General features: G+C 41.6%; 1 protein-coding gene across 5 annotated transcripts in view; it reads right to left on the bottom strand.

The window, feature by feature from the left end:
- Window positions 1-6,061: 6,061 nt before the first annotated feature.
- LOC147716743 (dehydrogenase/reductase SDR family member 4-like) overlaps window positions 6,062-24,913 on the bottom strand; it is a 247,875-nt gene continuing 229,023 nt past the window's right edge. For all 5 annotated transcript variants that reach the window (XM_086923680.1, XM_086923685.1, XM_086923684.1 and 2 more), the window contains 4 exons: window positions 15,875-15,926; window positions 12,670-12,804; window positions 8,099-8,154; window positions 6,062-7,053 (listed from right to left, as the gene is read on the bottom strand). In XM_086923680.1, the coding sequence (XP_086779806.1) occupies window positions 6,939-7,053; window positions 8,099-8,154; window positions 12,670-12,804; window positions 15,875-15,926 (358 nt within the window). In that variant the 3' untranslated portion in view covers window positions 6,062-6,938. The remainder of the gene's footprint in view (window positions 7,054-8,098; window positions 8,155-12,669; window positions 12,805-15,874; window positions 15,927-24,913) is intronic.

The following is a 24,913-nucleotide window of genomic DNA, read 5'->3' as shown; positions in this document are numbered from 1 at the left end:
TCTACTAACGTTTAAATACATTCCTAATACTACATCATAAGGTTTACATTGAAAGTCATTCTAAAGCATTATATTTGATTGCATTTCTAAGGCATTACACTTTCCTATGTTAGACCCCTTTTGCATACATTACAGCTGACGTAGGTATAATGTGGCGCAGGGGTTTACAAAGTGACGCATCTATATAGATGCGTCACTTTGTAAATATGACTCAACAAGGTGCATTTTATACAGCACCGTTGCGTCACATAAAGTGACGCACTGGTGGCGTAAAAGTGACGCATGGCCTCATAAATGAGGCCTTCAGTGTTCTACTCATGCGTCATATTTAATTTATGACGCATTATGTCACAAGTACTTACAGATACGTCAGTATTTCTGACGTATCTGTAAGCGCAAAAGTGATGCATTGCTGGAGTGTATCACAAAAGTGACACAACTCCAGCAATGCATCATTTCACATGGGGCCAGGCCCATGTGAAAGGGCCTGCATCAGTCTTACACCTGCTGTGATACAGGCACAAGATTTTGACACAACGGCGTCCTAAAAGTGACGCAGTGAAATCTCATAGATTTCACTACGTCACCTCTACGACCCTTTCTTGCGACAATACTTTCCTTCCCCACACTCACCTTCTTTTAGTCCCCCTACTTCACTTCCTTTCTCCTCTCATACCTTTCTGTTCTTTCGTACTCATTTTCCTCTCCTTTATCAATGCACTCCACTTCACTTACTCTTTTTCATTTTTTTAAGAACATAGCTCTTTGATGAGAATTGGAGGTAGTTCTGAAAATAACTTTTTTTTCTTTTTTTTAGAACAAATAGAAAAACAGGGAATGGAAACTGCTCAACAGGAGCAAAAAAAAAAACAAATTTAGGGCTGGGAATGGCAGCGATTGAATTGAATCGAATTGAATGCAGATTTGTAAAGCGCATAGCTACCCTAGGGCTAGGGCGTCCCAGAGCTGACAGTCAACCTGTAGCTTTCAGAGGGGGGGAGTGGAAGTGAAGGTTATGGGAAGAGCTACGTTTTTAGTTGCCTGCGGAAGGCAAGTAGGTTGTGTTCTCTTCGAATGGAGAGTGGGAGGGAGTTCCACAGCTTAGTAGGATGGTAAGAAAACAGTCGCCCCCCGGAGCGGGCCTTTCTTATTCTGGGGACGCTGGCCAGGGATAGGGAGTCTGATCTGAGTTGTCAGTTCGAATGATGCCATTTGACGAGAGATCTCAGAATCGGCGGGCCTCTGCCTTGTAGTATTTTGTGTGTAATGCAGAGGGTCTTAAAGGTGATCCTTTCCTTAATCGGAAGCCAATGTAGGGATCTGAGGGCTGGTTTGGCAGAGCATCTGGATTTGGTCCCGGTCAGGAGTCTGGCGACGGCGTTTTGGGCGCATTGCAGTCTGTTGATGACCGATGCGGGGGCCCCTAAATAAAGGGCATTTCCGTACTCCAGTCTGGAGTTAACCAGCCCCTGCATGAGCAGTTTCCTGGATTGAAAGGGGATTAAGTGGAGGATTTTTCGCGCTGACTGAATAAGGCCGAAGCATGTGCCGGCGGTTTTTCTGGCCTGGGCTTTAAAATTGAGGTCTTGGTCCAACCAGATACCTAGGCTTTTGACTTCGGACTTGGGGGTGGGGGGTGATCCCATACAGGGTGGCCAGGAGAGGGATGGGGGGAGTCTGCGTGGGTTTCCCAGAAGAAGGATCTCGGATTTCTCTCAGTTTAGTTTCAGGCGCGATTAGCACATCCATTGAAAGATGTTCTTGAGGCATGATGACAGGTTGTCCAGACTTTTGGTTGACTGGTTTATGGAGACTACAAGCTGGGTATCATCGGCATACATGACTGTTTTTATGCCGAATGGAGTTACGATGTCTTCGAGGGGAGACATGTATACGTTAAAAAGTGTGGGGCTCAGGGAGGATCCCTGGGGGACCCCACACTGTAGAGGGAGAGCACCAGAGTTAACTGTGCCGTCGGACACCTGGAAGGTTCTGCCTTCCAGGAAGGATTTGATCCAGGACAGGGCGGTGCCAGAGATACCTGCCATGCTGAGACGGTGGATGAGGATGGCATGGTCCACCGTGTCTAAGGCAGCACTCAGATCTAGGAGGATCACTGCCACTGATCCTCCCACGTCTATGATGGTTCTTGCTTCTTCGACTACGGCTAGGAGTGCGGTGTTGATGGTTCTCCAATGCTCGAACCATGAGCAGAACACTTTGTTCCCCATAGCAAAGCAGCTGATCACAGTCTCTGCATTTAAGGACACCTTTGTTAAAAGCAGGCTGAATATTCGGAACCAGCTCTTGCGATCGCCTCCTCACCGATGTTGTTGGTCCTACCTTTGATGTAGAGGCCCCATCACTGGGAACCTCTCGTGCCAGAGCCCTGACACTTTCCCGGGCAAAATTCTGGGGGTGCCTCCTCTCCACATGGCGAATCATTGTGGAGTTCCTAAAAGAATATTTCTTAGTGGGGTCACCCCATGACAGGACTGTGTGACAGATCCTGCACTCCACTTTTGGAGCATTTACCTTCTTCTGGTCATCAGGAATTGAAAAAAACTTCCAAATAAAGTGTTCTTTAACTTTCGGCTGAGGAACCTCTTCATCAAGGAATTCATTGGTGTCATCTTCACTGCTGGATGGTCTGGCAGCCATGATAATCCAAGATATCCAACAAAGAACCGAGAGCAAAAAGGCAGGTCTTGCAGTCACAAAAGTGAAAGAAGAAGTGAAGGAAATGGGTGGGGGATTTCATTCTTTGTAAAAAAAACTGTTAGCAACCAATGAAAAGAGTTATTTTAAGGTCACATGACTTGACGCGCTTATGCAGCGCGCACCGAAGCGCTTCCGGGGGCGCTTACGCGGCGCGAACGTAGGCGCTTCCGGGGGTGGATACGCGGCGCGCCTAAGTGACGTTTCGATAGTTTCACGGAAATGCAAAATCATTTTCATTTCGTAAATCCAAAATACTGCTTTTATAAGTATGGTACTAAATGTCTTGCGTTATTATTTACTTTTCATACATATTTTTTTACACGAACGCAGAAATAGCGCTCTGGGTGCGCTCTCCGGAGAGCTTACCGGTGCGTGCACCCAGAGCGCCCCAAGAAAAAATGATTAAAAAAAAACATTTAAAAAATATTATTCTAAAAAAGAATTATTAATGATTAATACTTATACAAAACAGCAAATAAAAAAAATAAAAAATCGTAGGTTACAAACTCGATAAAGAAAAGAATTAGCTTTTAAAAAACCTTTGAAATTCAGTGAAAAAAACAGAGGTTTCACAATCATTATAGTTGGGAATTAGCATTTAAAAAACCTTTGAAATTCACTGAAAAAACCATAGGTTTAACACCAGTTATAGTTAGCTGGACATTTTACTCATACAAAACCATTGAAATTCCCACGTTATAGTTAGTTGGACTCACTATAACTCGCGCGCCCGCAATCCACTGCTGATGATGTCACATATTACATCATTCATGACATGGTCAGTGACATCACTGATGACATCACTGATGACATCTCAAATTACATCACTGATGGCATCACTGATGACAACATCCAGTGTCTGTGTGTTTCTGTAAAGTTTAAATATGTTTTACATATTGAAGAATGAGTGGATCTATAAGTGTCTGGATGAAGGATTTAGTAGGTGCGTGACTGACTATATGAGTGAGTGATTAAATGTGTCTTACTAAATGCATGGGTTAGTGACTAAACTGTCTGAATGCGTGCATCAGCAGGTCTGTTGTTGTGTAAGCTGCTGCATGTGTTGATCAGTAGCTATATGAGTGGCTATATGGGTTATTGATTGGTTGCCCAAGTATTTGTATGTGAGGCTGAGTGTGTGTGTGGGTGGCTGGGAGGTGTGTGAGTCTGTGCATAGATGTGTGAGCATTTGATTCACTTGGTGTATGGGTTCAAGAGTGCATGTGGAAACAGCTGTATGGGCGGTTGACTATGTGCATGGGTGTGTTGGTTAGTGAAAGGATATCTCAGTGCTGCATGTCCAAGTAAGTACATATGTAAAACACAGTACATGTGAGAGTTGACATATATAAATGACTATACATGAGAACCTGTGATTGTGTAAGTGACTGTATGGTTCAATGTGTACTTGTTTTAGTGATTGTAAAAGAGAGTAAGTATGTGTTACTATATATTTGAATAAGTAAGGTTTGGTGTGTATAACTTTGTAGTTGAGGAAATGGGAGTGTGATTGATTGTCTGCATAACTGACTAGGTGTTTGAGTAAGTCTGTGAATGAGTGTCGGTGTGTAAGTGTCTGTATAGGTATATGACTGGATAGGATAGTGTTCTATTGATGAGTGTCCGTATGTATGAGTGATTGTATGGGTGAATGAGTGGATCTGTGTGTAGACCTAGCAATCAGTGAGTGCGTATGTAGTTACTGGTATTGGTGAGTCAATAATTTCAGGAATGGTAGTTTATATTTAACACTGGGTGTATCAAAGGTTAGATTAGAGTGTGAGGAGGTGCATCGTATTATCACATGGATGATGCCATCAGTGATGTCATCAGTGATGTCACTGACCATGTCATGAATGATGTAATACGTGACATCATCAGCAGTGGATTGCGGACGCGCGAGTTATAGTGGGTCCAACTAACTATAACGTGGGAATTTCAATGGTTTTGTAAAATGTCCAGCTAACTATAACTGGCGTTAGACCTATGGTTTTTTTCAGTGAATTTCAAAGGTTTTTTAAATGCTAATTCCTAACTATAACGATTGTGAAACCTCTGTTTTTTTCACCGTATATATATATATATATATATATATACGGCTGCACTCCACTATGGATTTAATTCGCACTACTAAAACAAGAATGCGGCCTTGGGCACGCCCACTGGGAGGGACTATGATCATCGCTTACAAATAACAGCGTGAAACACCAAGCGGCTGTGCCTCCTGTGAATCCAGTGACCAAGGGCTACACAAACTTGCAAATGCATTTCCATCTTAGTAATTGTAGAGTACTACAAAGCAAAGTGACATATTTATTATTAAGGATAACTAGAGCGCACTATCAGCTGAATGTCTCTTGGTGCTAAATTACCAACTACTGAGCGTGGCACAAGAGGGTGAAGGGTATGTAAACAACCAGGTCTTAAGGGCTTTCCTAAGTGAAAGATGACAGAGTATGTGTTGTACAACATGGGGTAGTTCATTCCAACTGTGTGGGAACTGAACTGAACTACTAATGGCAGCAACCTGCTGTAAAACACCAATGTAAGATAATGTTTCAGGTGCAAAGACAAATGCAGTAACTGTAGGTTTTACATAGTGCAGGAAGCGCTGCGTTCCCAATAGATCATAGCAGACAGAGGGAGTCACTGAGGTGTAGTTTGGGGGGTCTGCCATCAGGTTCTGGATGAATCAAAAGATGTATGCTTTACCTTAAGAAGACTTCCAGCTAGGTATTCAGACATGGGATTCAATATTTAAAAGTAACAGAGCCACAAGAATGGAACCAACCTCAACCACATTTCTTCAAGGAGAAAAAATATATTTTAACACTCGTCTTTTGTTGCGTTGTCTTTCAAATCCTTATTATAAGCTTAATTTATCTTTGTTTACTTATTAATGCATTATTTCTATTCAATTTACATGTATATGCTCAAACAGGAGATCACCAAAACACCCACGTTTCCTTTTAACCTGCCTTGCGCGGCCCAATATTTTGCTAAGACTGGCTGGCTCCAGTAATTGCACCATGCTGCCAAATGTGGCCTTTCAAAAGAGCCTGAAAAGGCACTCCCATTATAAAACATGCATTTTTTTTGCAGGACACCAAGTATAAGGCTGGTTAGAGTCCACTTGAGGGAAATTACGAAACGTTCTGTATATTCTTCAAAATATTGCTTTTATCTTTAGGGCTGTATAATTAGAAGAGTCATTTGTTTGACCTTTTCAGTCAATGCAGAGAAGCTGAGGGTGGCTCACCAGCCCACCATGTGGACGCATCGCAAGGTAGCTTACTTTCAGGCATTTCAGTGTATTCTATTTCACACATAACAGCTCATCAAGTATTGTTCTTTCTTTATTTATTTAATAATTCGGCAATGCCAGTTTTTTCCCCAATAATGATCCAAAACAGTAAATTCCAATAGGAGAAGAGAATTCTACAGTAGCAGATGCTGAAAAAGGCAGGAACCGCAGCAGTCAGGACAGTTATAGTGCAAGCCGGACTTGGGACACCCGAATGCATGTCCAGTCTCTAGAGTGGAGAGGCAGAAGTTGAGTGTGGGGAAGATGGTGGGTAAGTTGGTGGTGGGCCAGACTGGAGTGATCTCTGTCTGCTATTAGGATTTTGACTTTTCAAGTCAATATTGTGCGCTGTACATATGTGCTTCAGTCTTCTTTTGTGAGAGCAGCGCATGCTCAGGAGTTGAGAGCAAAGCCTGACACATAGCAGTAATCATGTTCTGACTGACAATAACAGTAAAGAAGAAGCAGAGAGAAAATCAATACATACAAGCAAATATGGTGCTCATGTTGCAACGCATTCTGGGAGTCCGGTCTCACCGGAGTTAACGTTTTAAAGGGCCCGAGGCCATTATGCAGTAAGAATACTCCTGATGAGATTCTAAGAAAAGGTAAAGCGTTCGTAGTCTCTCAGGCATGAGAAGAGTATTCAAGCTTTTCCAGTCCAACATCTCAGACAACAGGGATAATTGAGATGGTAAGTGTCCCTTTTTCCCTTATTACAACAATGTTGCACGGCTAGCAGTAGCTCTTTAGTGTCCGTGAGAGTCGGCTCCATTACTCGCGTACACTCCAGGGCATCTCTACCCCAGTGATGCCAAGGTGCTTCGTCTTCTGCTTGCAATCCATGGCCTCCTCCAGGAACAGATCGGAAAGTTGCTGTGGCTTCTCAGTACCAGTTTTACTCTTCAGCGTGCTACAGCCGGGACTGGGCTCCACCAGCCACCACAATAGTCTCGCCAGTGATGTAGGCAGAATCAGGTGAACAGAGGAATGAGACGCTGCCAGCGCAGTCCTCAGGCTCACCGAGCCTGGAGGGAAGACAGGAAACAAACATTAGAAAAACATAGACCAACATTGCTGTATGTGTATGCATCAAAGCTGGATTGTTTTTGCAGTTGCCAGAAGGGTTTTTTTAAGTTAAATTTTAAATTCATGCTTTAAAAAAATCAATTACCTATTTCAAGCTTGACTAAAAAGCATAAGGGTTTAAGCGGGCTATTTTTAAACTAACAGATATGTTTTATTTGAAGCGGACAGTCTTTCTTTGAAGTCGATAGATTTTTTTCTGTTTTTTAAGGGAAAAGACTTTCATTTTTGTTGTTTGAAGGGGACAGACTTACAGGTTTGTTCCAAACAGCCAGGTCCCATTGGCTCGTTTGGGCAAACCAGGCCCCATTTGCCCTATTCAAGCGTGCCGGGGACCAATTGGCCAGTTCAAACGGCTCACACAGGCATGTTGAAACCAGCCAGGCTCCCATTCGCGCGTTCAAATGCACTGGGCTCCGACTGGCATGTGAACGAGCAAGGTTTCCACTGGCCTGTTCAAAGAAGCATGGCTCCTTCTGGGTATTTAAACAAGACGGGCAAATGAAACTACCCCCAGCTCCCCAGCTGTGCAAGCTTATCAGCAGAGCTAGCCTTTTGGGGCGATCTCCTGACATCAGTCTCTGCCTTAGGCAGAGATGGGCAAGTCAAAGATCTGGTGGGCAGAAGGACTGACTCATCATTTGATTCTCTGAAGTTGATAAAATAAGAAAAACAGATTGCCCCATACTTCTATACCCCAGATTGGGGGGGGGACTTATAAAATGGTCACTCATTATGACTACTTAAGAGTGCGCAGGAATCTCCCCACACCCCATCATGCAGAGCTAGAGTAGCTGCTCCAATGGAAATGTAATATGTTTAGGAAAAGGAAAACCGCTATTGGGTTTCCTGATCGATGACCACACATGCTTTGCAGTGAACATGCGACACATGCCTCAGGCTGCCACTAGGAGACAGGCGACGTCTCAGAGCTTCAGCCACAATAGATAAGACAGAAAGAAATTGAAAGTGGTTTGAGGCACATACCTCTGGACACCGAGTTTGGAAATCAGGTAGTTCATCGTAGACTCATCTTTCCAGAGCTGTTGAGTAGAGCAAAGAAAAGGCAAACAACGTAGTCATGCACTCAAACTGATGCACCAGAAGAGTAATACACAAAGGCATGCACAGGGGAGAGATGGCGAAATGTAGTCCAATGTATATAGCATGAACAGAATAAAACTTAAATAAATAGTAATTCCTCTTGCTCTTGTCTAAATTTAGAATCAGCCTAGTTGAATAAAGACCCTAAGGATTCGTTTCTATCACCATCCAATCAGACTTACTAAAATCAACACGTGACGAAGTGCGTAGAAAGTCACCTTGCAGAAATATATAAGGTACATTTTTAATGTAGAGCAGTTAAGACAATGACGGAAAGTATATGGTTGGACATCAATATCTAAAAATAAGTACATGTCTATTTTTCAGCATAACAAACTTGATACGAATGAAATTAAAACTGTCGCCATGGGAAGCGAAGTGTTGATTCGTCAACTTGTCTATTGTTGTGTAAGTAAAAATGGCTATATTCCCCTCTTTTTACTAGTAAAGGTACCTTTAGGGTGAGTGTATAGGTGCTTTATCTGTGTCTACATCTATTCTGTTTCTAGATTCTTTTCATTCTGAAACTTTAGTTTTTAATATGGAGCTGTTGGTCTAAGAACCCCTCAGAAAAATCATAACATTTAGAAATGTAACAATAATGGACATACTTTTAGGTGACTAATTTTTAGCTTAACCAATATAAAAAAGAATCATCTAATAGGTAAACTAGGTATTTGTAGAGTAAAATACTAGATGGTCTGGCCTAAATTGTAATTAAGTGGTTGCACTAAGACGTTAACATTGTACATATATATACATCTGTATTGTAACTGTCATAGACCCTAAAATACAGAAACAGAATTTGCATTGTAAATAGCTGAAATGAATATGTGTGCCTGAGCTGTTGATACATTTATATTTTTTTGTCTTTGTATTGTTTGTTTAGGTCATATCACTTTTTCTATTTATTTAACTATACGAATGACGGTCACCTGACGAAGGCCTTGGGCCGAAACGCGCGTAGTTCCATTCAACCGCATTGCCTTCATCAATTATTCCAACGACTGAATATCTCGTATATCACTGGGTTTATCTGTTTTTGTAATTGTGGTTATGTAATTTTGTTCTGTTTTCACTTATTGTCTTTATATGCCTTTAGTTGTGAACAACCAATTTTTTGCTTGTGTTTGTACATTATGCATTATATACCAAGGTTCTTTGTAAATATGGACAATGAAATAAATAAGTAAATGAAATTTATACAAAGGATAAAAATAACAAACAAAATATAATATAATCAAAATAAATTCAAGAATTTTTGTATAAATTTCTGTGTCAGCACACATTTATTTGAATATTGTGGAGGATCTATTAGTATGTTGTGGAGGGTCTATTAGTTTGTTGTGATTCCGATCTAGGGATTATCTATGCCCTTAGAGTTTGCTACACTGTCTTTCTCTACATAGAGAGATGGCGGTGAAGACATATGCGCGAGGATCTCTAGCTGTCGAGCCTTAACAAGACACGGGGAAGCTCAAACATACAGATGAACAGGGAGGCATGCACGTGAAAGCACAATTCTAAATATATGCCTGACAGGAAGACACAGTCAGCAGCAGTAAACAAACAGGATGCACCATCAAGCGAGTGAAAAAGGCAACATTACTCCCATTCTACAACAGGACGCTTGCAGAGGTTTGTTGAAGTTCATGGTAAGCACAAAACCAATGTTGGGGTATCCAGCAGCTCCTACAAACAACAGTGTTCGCGTTCCAGAAATGCTCAGTGCTCCTTTTTGCAGACTCTTGCCCTTCTGGCCATTCATTGCGTGTCATTCAGAAAAACTCCCAACTCATTTATTTATCCATTTATATCCCTACATCTAAAAATAAGTGAGTGAATGAAAGGGTGCATAATGATGGTTTCGCTGTAGGTAAATTAATCATGAGGACCATATCCATGGTTGCTTCAAAAACAAATACATTTCATAACAGTTGGGCAAACTCTACTGAACATGAAAAAGAGGTTTATGGAAGGCAATAATTTTAGATGCCATTATAACACTGTCCTAGATTTAAAGCTGTTCTGGTAAATCAATGCTTTCAGATCACACTAGCTTAGAAGCTAATTTACTAACTTAAGAGTGAAAACTAAGGCTCACCAAGACGTAAGAAATAACAAATACAAAATGCCAAGTGCAGGTAAAATGGTCTAAGACAGGGGAGTTAAAAACAGGCCCGGGCGGCTCGGATCCAGAACTGATATGCACAAAAGATACATTTGCATAAAGTGAATCCAAAAGCAAATCACTGAAAACCAGCCTTCGATTTGGCACTTGTAGCCCTATGTTGGACAATCCTGTTCTAAGAGCTAAGGGTATTCCAACAGAATCTACTTTGGGACTAAAAGATCTGTGTGTCAAAATTGAATTTAGGATATTACTCATGCCTATATACCCGCATAAGGTGTCCTGTAATGTACGACTCACACTTATTCAGTTTTACATTCTCCGTCAGGCATGCTGATCTGCTAGACAGCTGGCCTGCAATTTCCCCGGTGCCAAAGGCATTGGTGCCAGATGTAAAACCCCAGGGGGGGACATGAGACATATAATATGGGACTGCCATCAGATACCTATAAACTGGGCTACTATACACTCACTACTGGAATGAGTCACGGGAATCCCAGGCGTCTCATCCTTGGAGGCAGGAGCCTTGGGAATATATGCCAGACCGCACAAACTCGAAACCCTTTGTAGATCTGGCCCTTATACTGGCAAGAAAACCAATCACAGCATGTTTGAAACAGTCTACCTTGTCGAGCCTGGATCAAGAACTGAACACATTCACCTGCTGGGCAAAAGCCGAAGCAGTGGTAATACACAGAGTGGATGCAAGGGGGCATTATCGCCACCCGAAGGACCACAGCTGCTCTCACTGTTGAAAGATCCACCCCCGGAGTCCTTCTTGGAACACCAGAATTCAGATTCCAACACCTCCTCCTGAAGGACGAGTACCTTATCCACCCCTCATTTAGACCTCAATCCCAGTCTCCATACTTTAATACGACCCTAACCTGACAGAGCCTTATCTAATGCCTAGTCCACCACCACTCCCTTGCCTCCTAGTCCCCTTATCTTTCATCCGTTAAACCGATCAGCATGCTTGCATGTTTAACTGATCAACCTGGAATGTATTTATTGACACCAAGTTTGCACTCTAGCAAAGCATTATACTTGTAATAGCTTGTAATTATGTGTGAGTATATCTTAAGTCGTTTTCGAAAACCCAATAAATAAACATGGTTAAATGAATCATGCTTGTTAAAACAAATACAAACAAAACAAACATTGGCAAAACCAAATACTCTTGCCTAGCTGGCTTTGTTCTTTGCCAATGTTTTTTCCATGATGCTGTACAGCATCAGAAAAAAGTAAAATGATTTTGCCAATACAGTGCAGCATCGTTTGAAAAAATTACATAGATGACGCACACCCACGAGCATTATGCTGGTGTACAAGTGTGAGGACATATGCACGTCTGTCACCAAACATGCCTACAAAAGCACCATAACGCAGGTGCCACCATTTTCTGTGCAATTATTTTTATTTACCTATCCAAGATGGCAGACACAACATGGATGAGTCCAAAAAAAAAAGTTTTTGTGCAAAAGTGCCTAATGCACAGCAGAGTGGTCCAAAAGCAAGAAGCAAATAGCAGCTGCCCGACTCACTAAATTTTTCAAAAAAGGTAATAGGTCTGCGAAAGGTATGGGCGGCATAGAGGAGAAGTTGGGGGGAAGCAAAAGAGAGTGACGCAAATTTAATACAACTAGATCCGGTTGGAAGAGAGTGCGAAAGAAGCTCACGAGAAAGGGAGCCACACAGAATGCAGGATTGAAGTACACAGGGGAGAGAAAACACAGGGGCAAGGGGAGAAGAATATGAGAGAGAGTGCAACATGGACCACAAGGCAGGTAGAAGCACACCGGCAAAAGAAAGCAACATAGAGCACAGGGAGGAAGATAAGTGCACAAGGGAGGATGGTACAAAACACATATACTCTCATTTAGTGCTTAAGCAAAAAGTAATAGAACTTCCCTAAAAGTGACCAGTGGAAGGATGGAAGCCAGCCAATCAGAGAGATGGTAAAGAGGCTATGCTCCATGGAAGTGACAAAATCAAGATGTACAAGCTAGGGAAGGGAAAGCCATTGAACAAGAAGAAAGCAAATGAGAGTGGCACTAAAGCAACGGGCCATCTGTAAGGCCCTCTAAGTTCTTGAAAAACCCACAGTAGGTATTTTGCAACCAGACAGCACTGTCTGGTAAGTATGAATTAAAAATGTGTTAGGAGAACGTTTAGGTGAACTACAGGCAAGAGGCTAAAAGCATAGGTGATTCCCATTCTTACCTTGCATGCAGAAAACATAAAAAAAGCCTCTCCCTCTGCTCCACTTCCCCATCTCAATCACGTTTTATCTACTTGAGTTGGGTCATGCCCATGTACTCACCGCTGAGCTGAATTTAGTCTTGATGAGCCCAGGTGCCAAACTGTTTATTCGGATGTTCATGGGTGCCAACGATGGGGCCAGTGCCTTGGTCAATCCGAACAGCGCAGTCTTACTTACACTGTAAGGACCAAGACTCTGAAAGAATCAAAAGAATGATTTCGAGCAGATCTACATTAAAAAAAACACAATACCTTTCTCACCCGGTTCCTCTCCCAGAAATTAGAACTTAAGTTTAAGGTCTCCTAAACAGAACTGTCCAACTGATTTAGATCAACGAGTGACTATTTTATAGTGTCAAAATGTGAGTCTTAAAATGCCTGGAGTTAACATGGAACACCTGTAAATTGCTTCCTTATGGAATGTGAGATACTCGCGAGCATTTGTTATGATGAGAAGTATGACATGTTTGTATAATCAGAGGTCCTCTGTTATTTATTTCAGGTGTGAAACAATGGTTCCGGGTTCAGTATAGTTATCATACTGGCAGTCGAATCTTCACTTAACAAATTCTATGGACTGGGCACTAGCTCAAAGACGGCTGCATGTTCACACATTATAATACAGCCATTGAATATGCCTATAGGCCCACTTGAAATCAAGGTACAAATGATTCTCGATCAAATCAAGGGCGCTGGTTGGTTTTAGATATTGTGGCACCATCCTGGCAAGAGTCAGGTCTCTTAAGCCTTCCAAATTTCCAGATAGTTTTCATGGTTCTTACCTGTGCCAGAAGAGAATTCCAAAGATTAGCAGCTTATATTGTGAACAACGTACCACCAACCTAGAGAGGAATGTTCTCTTCTGTAAATATGTTTTGATCTTGACTTGGATGAAAACTGGACCTTTGCTATCAATGACCTTACCGGTAATGCATAGGACACTGAAAGTTGAAGGGCTAGCGATGGAAGCCAATGAATATGCTTTCCCTGTAAGGCATCGTGGAAATCTACATGAATTACTTTTCTAAGTGTAGTGCCCAATTGCTGTTCTGAGTCTAGCTTCTACGGTGTTCAATAAGTAAGCTGACACGCTAGGGGGCAAAGTTTGGGTTCTGGAGAACTGAACTACTCTTTGCTACATCACGGCAACTTATGTTGTCATTACAAAAGAAGTACATCTAACACAGGAGATATATAGTCACTTAGTTACCGTTAAGCATTTTTCTCACTCCGATGAGGGAGTACAATTAATATACAGGTCATCTGTATCAAATAACAAATTAGCCAGTTAAGGAAATCTGATCACAAGTAGAGGTTTATTGGCTTACAGGGAAACAGAAAATGTTTCAACTAACCAATACTTTTGCAAGGATAGGACAGTCAAATCAAATCAAAACAGCTTTATTCGTTGACAACAAGGCAAACACCATAAAAGCATACTAACACACATGTATCTAAAAGAAAATACATTCTGACTATATTTCAGGAGGGAATATTAATTATGATAAAATATGTGCAAATTTAGACTTCATGGGGAAAGTAACACAATAAAATAACAAATCCATTTTTCAAAAATCCATAAAATACAATCTACCACTAGTTCATACAATAAAGTGCAAGTGAGATCAGTGCAAAAGAATGCGATTAAGGAATGGTATTACTCATCTTTTTCATACAGCAGAGCGTCCAAAAGTGCATAATCTTTTCTTTTTCTAATTGATTGTTGTATGAAGCAGATTACAGAGCTTATAATTTTCATAGTGTCTAAACTGCATATAAAATTAAATGCATACTTATAGTTAAAAAGCATATTTTTTAAAAATAGTGGTTTCAATACAGTTTTTCGAATATCCATATAAAAAGGGCAAACGAGAATAAAGTGCAGAGTGGACTGTGAGGTTTTACCATCACATGGGCAAGGGGGCAAGGTTCTGTGCCATTTCTCAGTTCTCAGGAAGGCAATTAAATAATGTAGCATGCTCATCCTTAGCCTGGTCAGATAAAATCTATGCTGGACGTTCTGAACCAAGATAAGATAAAACGGAGTACCCCTCATGTATGGACATTCACAGTAAGCTGCCACTGTCTGTTTTTGCCTAATCACCCTATCCCTATCATGTTCTGTGGCAGTAATAGATCTCAATTTCAGGACGCTTTTACTATATTGTAGTATGCTTATGGGGTCGTCTGTGCTTATTTCACATTTTGTCAAAAGTTTAGAAATGTGACACAGCCATGGTATTTTCACACTGTAATCTAACGCTAGACATCTGTAATTCGATCCTTAGAGAACTGTGTTTCTTACTTTGTCCATAAACCATGCCAGAGTGTAAGGGCGGCTATATTGCGGGTATCACTTAAATATAGGACAGTCATATTTGCATGACTGATATGATTAAATTTGCCCCAGTGTCACTTTCCTGTTTAGTAATCCAGTCATCCTTTGCCTTGAAGTGTCCGTGAAACACTTCGCTACCGATTAAGTGCGTTTTGACGTTATGTTAGAATCATTTCCATAGTAACATTCTGTATTGGTATGAACTTTACAGTGTCAGTGCAGCAACAGCATCAGATTGTCCAGATGGTTGTGAGCTAGCCATTTAGATACCTATGCAATTTAAGAAGTTTCCACCATGATCCATGTGTAACATGCACAGCACACATTAAATTCTTGGCTGGGTGAAACAAGCCTAAGATCATTTTAGAGTCAACAAAAGTACCACTGAGCTTGGTAACAATATACGCTGTTATACTTAGCGCTAGAAATCTTAAGAACTATAGCCACTTAACAATGTTTTGCTAACTATCAGCAATATTGGAGTCAATGCATGGCTATTGTGTACCTCAATTTGAAGTCTTATTTTTCTGAGAGGTTTCTTATGAAAAGAGTTGTTGCCTCACATTGGTTATGCGACTCTGCGAGAAATCGGTGGGCACAGATCAAGGTTAAAATGTAAGTTGTCACAGACTGGGTGAGAGTCACTGGATAATTCTGAAGTGTGAGAGATGCCTTAAAATGGCACACTGTGAAAGGACTTTCAAAATTCAAGAAATGTTTCAGTGTCACCCTGTGTTGACAGGAATTGGACAGGAATCCCAGGAATTGGGAACCCACATAGTGAAAGAGGACTTCGGATGTCCCCCTGCAAACCCCCTTGTTGAAAATGCTGCCGTCCCAGTTAATACTAGACTATAAAGCCTCATCATTTCAAACATTTCTACTCTCCTCAAAGCACAGACTGAAGTTTTAGAGTAGAGTATCTCACCTCGAAAGGAACATATCCTGCTATAGAAGACACAATGACAATGGCTCCACCCCTGCAATGAGAAAAAGAAGAGAAGATTTTTCATTTAGGGCTTTCACTGCCCCCTTCATTCTTCACAATGCCATATCCCTAGTGCTTCAGAAAAGTCTCACATGCAGAGTGGAAAATCAATCGGTATGCTGTGCCATTTCAACAACTTTATTCCTGACTCCCTTGGCCACTTTGTGCTATGAATAGACTCAGGCATATCCAAACCACACTAAAAGGGAAACCACACTGCAGCAGTTGAAGCTCCTGAGGATGGGGTTGTGGCAGATCTTAAAATGCATCAACTGTTTTGACCAAGGTTCAGCCAACTACTCCTGTTTTGTTAAAGAGTTGATTACCTTGCTTGGGTAACCCAAAGGACCTTCCAGGTAGACTCTTAAGGCCTGATTACGAGTTTTGTGGTCCGATGTAGGACCACCAAAGCCATGGTGCTGTCTCCAGCCAGATTAGAAGTTATATCATGGTCTGGCGGGCAGCCCTGCGGCGGTCTGACAGCAGAGGTCTGGCAGGTTAATTGAAGAGCCTGACATGCAGATCACCGCTCTTAGAGCGCCAACTGCACCTACCTGCACGGTGTGGCATACATGCCATACCATGCGGGAACTGGGGGTTAAAATCCAAGGGGGCACTACATGTGCACCCCAACCCCCTCCATGCACCCTCTGGGCCCTGAGGAGGAAGGGGACTTATTAGGGCCCCTTTAGTTGCCTCACCGCCACTCTTTTCATGGCGGGTTCACCGTCATGAAAAGGAAGGTAGTGAGGCAACTCAAAATATGCTCAGCTGTGCCTTTGTGGCACCACCAGCATATTTCTGCCTCGGACTGCTGCACGAACGCCATAGGACCGTGGATCACTGGCGGTCATAAAGGTCCTGTGGCAGTCCGACCACCGCTGTCATATTACTGCGGGTAGTCCTGCAGTAGAAGGGTGGTCGGACCGCCAGCACGGGTTTGCTGGGAACTCATAATCAACCCCTAAGTGTTCACAGCTAGACAAACAGTTCTAGTCAGAACAACAAAATAAATAGAATAAGCAATTCCTGACGCAAGGGGGTCGTTAGTCAAATGTGAGATTACACTCCTGAATCTGTATGAATATTCCTCCAGAAAAGGAGGGCCTCTTTAACAGACTTTGTTGAAGGACTGCACAAGATGGCAATGCCACAGATCTGAGGAGCTGTGCCAAAATAAGTATGAAGATTCCTTCAGGAAAGGAGGACCTCTTTAACAGACTTTGTTGAAGGACTGCGCAAGATGGCAATGCCAAAGATCTGAGGAGTTGTGCCAAAATCAGTTACGTCCTTCCTTGCTGAGGCTTGACTAGAGGGGTTCATAGTTAAAACCATCTGAAACAAGCATTTGCAATGCAATAGGTCTCGCATTACTGAAAGTTTGAGCTATTAGCGTTGCAAATAATAATGTTTTTTAGATTTCTTTTTGTTAAAAATATCCCAGCAGTAAGGGTGCTGCACCTTATGAGACTAATAGAGGTCCCTTTACAAATCCATAGGGACACCTAGTAACAGCCTGAAGTACTGCACACTTTTCTTGCTTTGTGGATTTTATTTTATTACTTATGCTACAGCTGGGATCTTTTTAACACAAGCATTGGAAATGCAATAGGTCTCGCATTTGTTGGAGCTGGAGCAATTGGCATTGTAAATAGCAATGTTTTGTACTTTGCAATAGGTCTTGTATTTGTTGGAGCTATTCATATTGTAAATGGCAATGCTTTTTATTTATCCTTGGGGTTTTATATAGCGCGAACTTAACAGCTTCAGTTGTGAACTTCGATTCATCAAAGTTTTGTGAGCCCTGAAATTTGCACAAGTAAAGTGCTAACAGTATAAATATTGCCACTTGAGGTAATATAAATTTTATGGTCATGTTGTGTTCCCTAGCGAGTACCCCACCGACTCCATGTACGAGTTAAAAGTGCATGTAACTTCCCTCCTGTGCCAGCTATGAAGACGCAAATACATTTGCGTCCAACGTTAACTTGTCCTCTTTCAGACCCACCCTGAATGGGTTTGAGGGTCCGTTCCCAAGTATGCTATGCCAACGTCTTTTTGAAGTATATTCCTACGTTTTTCAGCCTGGATGAAAGTAGGCCCTGAATCTCTGTGCCACCGAGCCTCTTTCCTGGCTTCTGACCGCGAGGGCCCCTGCCCAAGCAGCCCCCGTACCCGTGAACTCTGACTTACTTCTAGCGCGGCCCTCCGTGCTCAGCTCAGCCTGCTGCCTGCCAAGATTGACTATAACCTTCGAGTTATCTGTTTTCCTCCCCGAAGATACATTCCAGCCTGCTAGTTTCAGTAAACATCCTTCCTCAGCTACAGGGCTAAAGGGCAACAATACATTCATTAGTATGTTACACCATTCCCATCAGACAAGTAATGCCACAGACTGCTGGATATGTGGCCGACTCCCTCCCTACCAGAATTACAAGGGAGCTCTGCCCCTCTTTCCGTACCCATTCACTCACAATGGCTCCTGTGGAGCATGGTTTAAAATAATTAATTCCTTAGATCCTGATACTGCTGTTTTCGATGGGGGCTGGGTTTGGGGAAACTTGAACTTAGTCCTGCTCAACGTCTGTTACCCTGATAAAGAGGGACTTCCCACTCGAATAGGAACTGATCTAGAAAACGAAGTATATGGATTAGGTAATTACACAATTAGCCTTATGATCCTCACTGTTGAATCTGAAGCTGCTCCAGTTTTGCCCCATATGTTAGTATTACCAGTCACAGGTGAATTATGTGTTAGCAAGAAAGGTTCAGTACACGTAGGTCATAGTAAATGCACTACTGTGGTCGAGTTCAGTGACCATGGTAAATCGTCCTTTAAAGCTACCAGTCATTCTTACTTTGTTTGTGGTCATACCGCATACATTAGCCTACCTCCAGATTGGGATGGTACCTGTTACATTGCATTCCTTCTGCCACCTGTTTTCCTAGCTCCCCCTGATTACCATAGAAATACGAATCTAGCACCGAATAGACCCAAAAGAGATATTCCCCTTGTCGACTACACAGAAACGGCATGGGAACAGTACACTGATTTCAATAAAGGATTCTTTTTCTTCCTAGGACCTGTCCAAAACAGTAAATTAATACGCAGATTAACGAGAACACTTGAAGCAGTAGTGAACGAAACTGCCTCCGCTCTAGGTAACTTAACAGAGGAGCAGTCTGCTATACGGACTGTTGTCCTTCAAAATCGTCTTGTGATTGACGTCATCTTGGCAGATAGAGGTGGAGCCTGTAAGGTCATCGGGTCAAGTTGCTGTGTTTTCATTCCACAAAATGCACCATCTGTTTATCTAGCTATCACCCGTTTACATAAAATTGCAAATCAGATACATCAGAATCCAGGCACCTGGACTTGGTCCGGTTGGTTCTGGACTACGTTAACAGCTTGGGGATGGAAGATCTTATCCTTCCTAGGCATTGGCCTTGTTATAGTATTCAGTTGTTGCCTGTGCCTGCAGTGTGGGCCAGCGATATGTGGACTGTGTGCCACATCCTGCATTGAGCATTCCAGTTGCCTCTCAAACAGGCAAAGACAGAAAGACGAACATATAATGTTACAAGAACAAACCGATCGATTTATGAGGATCGATATATCATGAAGGGTCCGTAGGGAACAAGGAGGGAATGAGGTAATATAAATTTTATGGTCATGTTGTGTTCCCTAGCGAGTACCCCACCGACTCCATGTACGAGTTAAAAGTGCATGTAACTTCCCTCCTGTGCCAGCTATGAAGACGCAAATACATTTGCGTCCAACGTTAACTTGTCCTCTTTCAGACCCACCCTGAATGGGTTTGAGGGTCCGTTCCCAAGTATGCTATGCCAACGTCTTTTTGAAGTATATTCCTACGTTTTTCAGCCTGGATGAAAGTAGGCCCTGAATCTCTGTGCCACCGAGCCTCTTTCCTGGCTTCTGACCGCGAGGGCCCCTGCCCAAGCAGCCCCCGTACCCGTGAACTCTGACTTACTTCTAGCGCGGCCCTCCGTGCTCAGCTCAGCCTGCTGCCTGCCAAGATTGACTATAACCTTCGAGTTATCTGTTTTCCTCCCCGAAGATACATTCCAGCCTGCTAGTTTCAGTAAACATCCTTCCTCAGCTACAGGGCTAAAGGGCCGACCTGTCTTTATGCAAGTAATTCATAGCCTCTGTTGCCATGCTTCCATGGAAGGCCCCATGCCCCCACGCTTCTCATACAGACACTCAGGCGCTTATACACGCACTCACAGCAAGTATAGAATAGCTTCTGCTCTAGAGACCTTTCTGCCCAGATAGCTTAGTTCCTAAACATCAGATATCAGATATGATAGAAGCACAAGTTGATCTGACATGCCAGACTTCTGTCTCTTTCCGTCAGTGTAAATGTCAAGTCCCCTGCACCCCGTCTATCACACGTCATGCAGCTGCGCGCGCATCCAAGCTTCCGATTTCTGCTGACATTGCAACATTCTGTTAGCACCACCCCTTGGTGCCACCCATTTGCGTCACCTATCAGTGACGTTTCTAGCACACACTCCTAGTTTACGCCTCTTGATGATGTACTAGTACCACGTGTATACTGTTATCTTGTTTTCTCTCAGCTGTTACGCCTCTTACATTGAACATTATGATGTAAATCAAGTATATAAGCTATGTATTGTCAATAAACGGCAGCGCGCTCATCTATCCCTTCTGACACCCTGTGTGGTGGTCAGAACATGATATCCTGATTCCTTTATGAGGAATAAAACCCTTAGAAACTCTTACACCACGGACTCTGTTTTCCTTCATTCTGATTGAGTTATTATTAATTAAGTACTTACCTGCATAGAAATTAAGAGAGTAAATTAATTATTTACATCACACTGTTTAATAAACAAAGCCACTGCAATACAAGAGCAAAGGTGACTGAGTGACTGCTTCTGGGATGACAACGTTGCTTCCAGTCACTGCCTGTTAAAGCTAGCAGGCCCGTTACTATGAGTTTATCAAACTTAATGCTATGCTTTCTTATGTTATTCTAGGCTATGCTATGTTATGCTATGCAATGCTGTTTTGTTGCGTTATGTTATGTTATGTTGCGTTTTGTTATGCTATGTTATGTTTTGTTATGCTATGCTTTGTTTTGTTACGCTGTGCTTTGTTTTGTTATGCTATGCTTTGTTTTGTTATGCTATGCTTTGTTTTGTTATGCTATGCTTTGTCATGCTATGCTATGTTTTGTTATGCTATGCTTTGTTGTGTTTTGCTATGCTATGTTTTGTTATGCTATGCTTTGTTGTGTTTTGCTATGCTGTTTTGTTATGCTATGCTTTGTTTTGTTACGCTGTGCTTTGTTTTGTTATGCTATGCTTTGTTTTGTTATGCTATGCTTTGTTTTGTTATGCTATGCTTTGTCATGCTATGCTATGTTTTGTTATGCTATGCTTTGTTGTGTTTTGCTATGCTGTTTTGTTATGCTATGCTGTGTTTTGTTATGTTATGCTGTTATGCTATGCTATGCTGTGTTTTGTTATACTATGCTATGCTTTGTTATGCTATGCTGTGTTTTGCTATGCTATGCTTTGTTATGCTATGCTATGCTTTGTTGTGTTTTGCTATGCTATGTATTGTTATGCTATGCTATGTTTTCTTATGCTATGCTGTGTTTTGTTATGCTATGCTATGTTTTGTTATGCTATGCTGTGTTTTGCTATGCTATGCTATGCTATGTTTGTGTTATGCTATGCTATGTTTTGTTGTGTTATTATGCTATGCTTTGTTTTGCTATGCTATGTTTTGTTATGCTATGCTATGTTTTGATGTGTTTGGTATGCTATGCTATGCTATGTTTTGCCATGCTATGATATGTTTTGTTTTAATATGTATGTTTTCTTGTGTAGTGTTTTGTTATGCTAAGCTACGTGTTGTTGTGTTTTGTTATGCTATGCTATGTTTTGTTTTGCTTTTTTGTTATGCTTTGTTTTGTGATGCTATGCTATGTTTATTTTGTTATGCTATGCTATGTTTTGTTATGCTATGCTATGCTTTGCTGTGTATTGCTATGCTATGCTTTGTTATGCTATGCTACGTTTTGTTGTGTTTTATTATGCATATTTTGTTATGCTATGTTTTGTTATGCTTTGCTATGTGTTGCTGTGTGTGGTATGCTATGTTTTTCTATGCTATATGTTTTGTTTTGCTGTGCTAGGTTTTGTTGTGTTGTGTTTTGTTATGCTATGCTGTTTTGTTATGCTTTGTTATGCTATGCTATGTTTTGTGATGCTATGATATGTTGTGTGATGTTATGCTATGCTTTGTTTTGTTATGCTATGTTTTGGTATGCTATGCTATGTTTTGTTGTGTTGTGTTTTGCTATGCTATGTTTTGTTGTGTTTTGTTATGCTATACTAAGTTTTGTTATGCTATGTTACGTTTTGTTTTGCTATGCTATGTTTTGCTATCCTGTTTTGTTTTGCTATGCTATGTTTTGTTATGCAATGTGTGGTTATGCTATGCTAGGTTTGGTTGTTTTTGGTATGCTATGCTATGTTTTGCTATGCTATGATATGTTTTTTTTGCTATGCTAGGTTTTGCTGTGTTGTTTTTTGTTATGCTTTGTGTTGTTGTGTTTTGTTATGCTATACTATGTTTTGTTATGCTTTGCTTTGTTATGCTATGCTATGTTTTGTTATGCTATGCTATGTTCTGTTATGCTATGTTTTGTTATGCTATGTTTTGTTTTGTTATGCTATGTTTTGTTATGTTTTATTATGCTATACTATGTTTTGTTATGCTATGCTATGTTTTGCTATCCTGGTGTGTGGTTGTGTGTGTGTGGTTGGGTGTGTGGTTGTGTGTGTGTGTGTGTGTGGGTGTGTGTGGGTGTGTGTGTGGGGTTGTGTGTGGGGGGGGGTTGTGTGTGGGGGGGTTGTGTGTGGGGGGCGTTGTGTGTGTGGGGGGTTCTGTGTGGGGGGTTCTGTGTGGGGGGTTCTGTGTGGGTGTGTGTGTGGGTATGTGTGTGGGTATGTGTGTGGGTATGTGTGTGGGTATGTGTGGGGTTATATGTGTGTGGGGTTGTGTGTGTGTGTGTGTGTGTGGGGTTGTGTGTGTGTGGGGGGGGGGTTGTGTGTGTGTGGGGGGGGGGGTTATGTGTGTGTGTGGGGGATTTGTGTGTGTGGGGGATTTGTGTATGTGTGGGCTTTGTGTGTGTGGGGGGGGTTGTGTGTGTGTGGGGTTGTGAATGTATGGGGTTGTGTGTGTGTGGGGGGTGTGCTGGGGGTTGTGTAGTTGTGGGTTTGTGTGCGTGTGGAGGGTTGTGTGTGTGTGGGGTGTTGGTTGTGTGTGTGTGGTTGTGTGGGATTGTGTGTGTGGGGGGGGTTGTGTGTGGGGGGGGAATCTGTGTGTGTGTGGGGGTGTTGTGTGTGTGTGGGGGGTGGGTGTGTGGTTGTGTGTGTGGGGGGTTGGTTGTGGGGGGGTGTGGGGTTGTGTGTGTGGGGTTGTGGTTGTGTGTGTGTGTGTGGGGGGGGTTGTGGTTGTGTGTGGGGGTTGTGTGTGTTGGGTTATGTGTGTGGGGGTTGAGTGTGGGGGGTTGTGTGTGTGTGGGGATGTTTGTGTGACATTAATTCTAAAAGCCTCTCAAAATAAAGGAACACAAACATCGAGTTTGTGGAAAGAGAAAACACATTGTAAGTCAAGTGACTGCTTCTGGGTTGACAAAGTTGCTTCCAGTCACTGCCTGTTAAAGCTAGCGGGCCCGCTACTATGAGTTTATCAAACTTAATGCTATGTTTTCTTATGTTATTCTAGGCTATGCTATGTTACGCTATGCAATGCTGTTTTGTTGCGTTTTGCTATGCTATGCTATGTTTTGTTATGCTATGCTTTGTTTTGTTATGCTATGCTTTGTTTTGTTATGCTATGCTTTGTCATGCTATGCTATTTTTTGTTATGCTATGCTATGCTATGTTGTGTTGTGTTTTGCTATGCTATGTTTTGTTATGCTATGCTGTGTTTTGTTATGCTATGCTGTTTTGTTATGCTATGCTGTGTTTTGTTATGCTATACTATGTTTTGTTATAGTATGCTGTGTTTTGCTATGCAATGCTTTGTTATGCTATGCTATGTTGTGTTTTGCTATGATATGTTTTGTTATACTATGCTATGTTTTGTTATGCTATGCTATGTTTTGTTATGTTATGCTGTGTTTTGTTATACTATGCTATGTTTTGTTATGCTATGCTGTGTTTTGCTATGCTATGCTTTGTTATGCTATGCTATGTTTTGTTATGCTATGCTATGTTTTGTTGTGTTATTATGCTATGCTTTGTTTTGCTATGCTATGTTTTGTTATGCTATGTTTTGTTATGCTACGTTTTGTTATGCTATGCTATGTTTTGTTGTGTTTGGAATGCTATGATATGTTTTGTTTTGCTATGCTATGTTTTCTTGTGTTGTGTTTTGTTATGCTATGCTTTGTTGTGTTTTGTTATGCTATGTTTTGTTTTGCTTTTTTGTTATGCTATGTTTTGTGATGCTATGCTATGTTTTTTTGTTATGCTATGCCATGTTTTGTTATGCTATGCTATGTATTGCTGTGTTATGCTATGCTTTGTTATGCTATGCTATGTTTTGTTGTGTTTTATTATGCTATGCATTGTTTTTGCTAAACAATATTTTGTTATGCTATGTTTTGTTATGCTATGCTATGTGTTGCTGTGTTTGGTATGCTATGTTTTGCTATGCTATATGTTTTGTTTTACTATACTAGGTTTTGTTGTGTTGTGTTTTGTGATGCTATGCTATGCTTTGCTTTGTTATGCTATGCTAGCTTTTGTGATGCTATGATATGTTTTGTGATGCTATGCTTTATTTTGTTAAGCTATGTTTTGTTATGCTATGCTATGTTTTGTTGTGTTGTGTTTTGTTATGCTATACTATGTTTTGTTATGCTATGATACGTTTTGTTTTGCTATGCTATGTTTTGCTATCCTGCTTTG

This window comes from Lissotriton vulgaris, chromosome 5 (assembly GCF_964263255.1).
Source record: "Lissotriton vulgaris chromosome 5, aLisVul1.2, whole genome shotgun sequence".
In the NCBI taxonomy this organism is placed as follows: domain Eukaryota; kingdom Metazoa; phylum Chordata; class Amphibia; order Caudata; family Salamandridae; genus Lissotriton; species Lissotriton vulgaris.
Note: the sequence above shows the minus strand (reverse complement) of the source record. Positions and strands in the feature narration are given on the sequence as shown.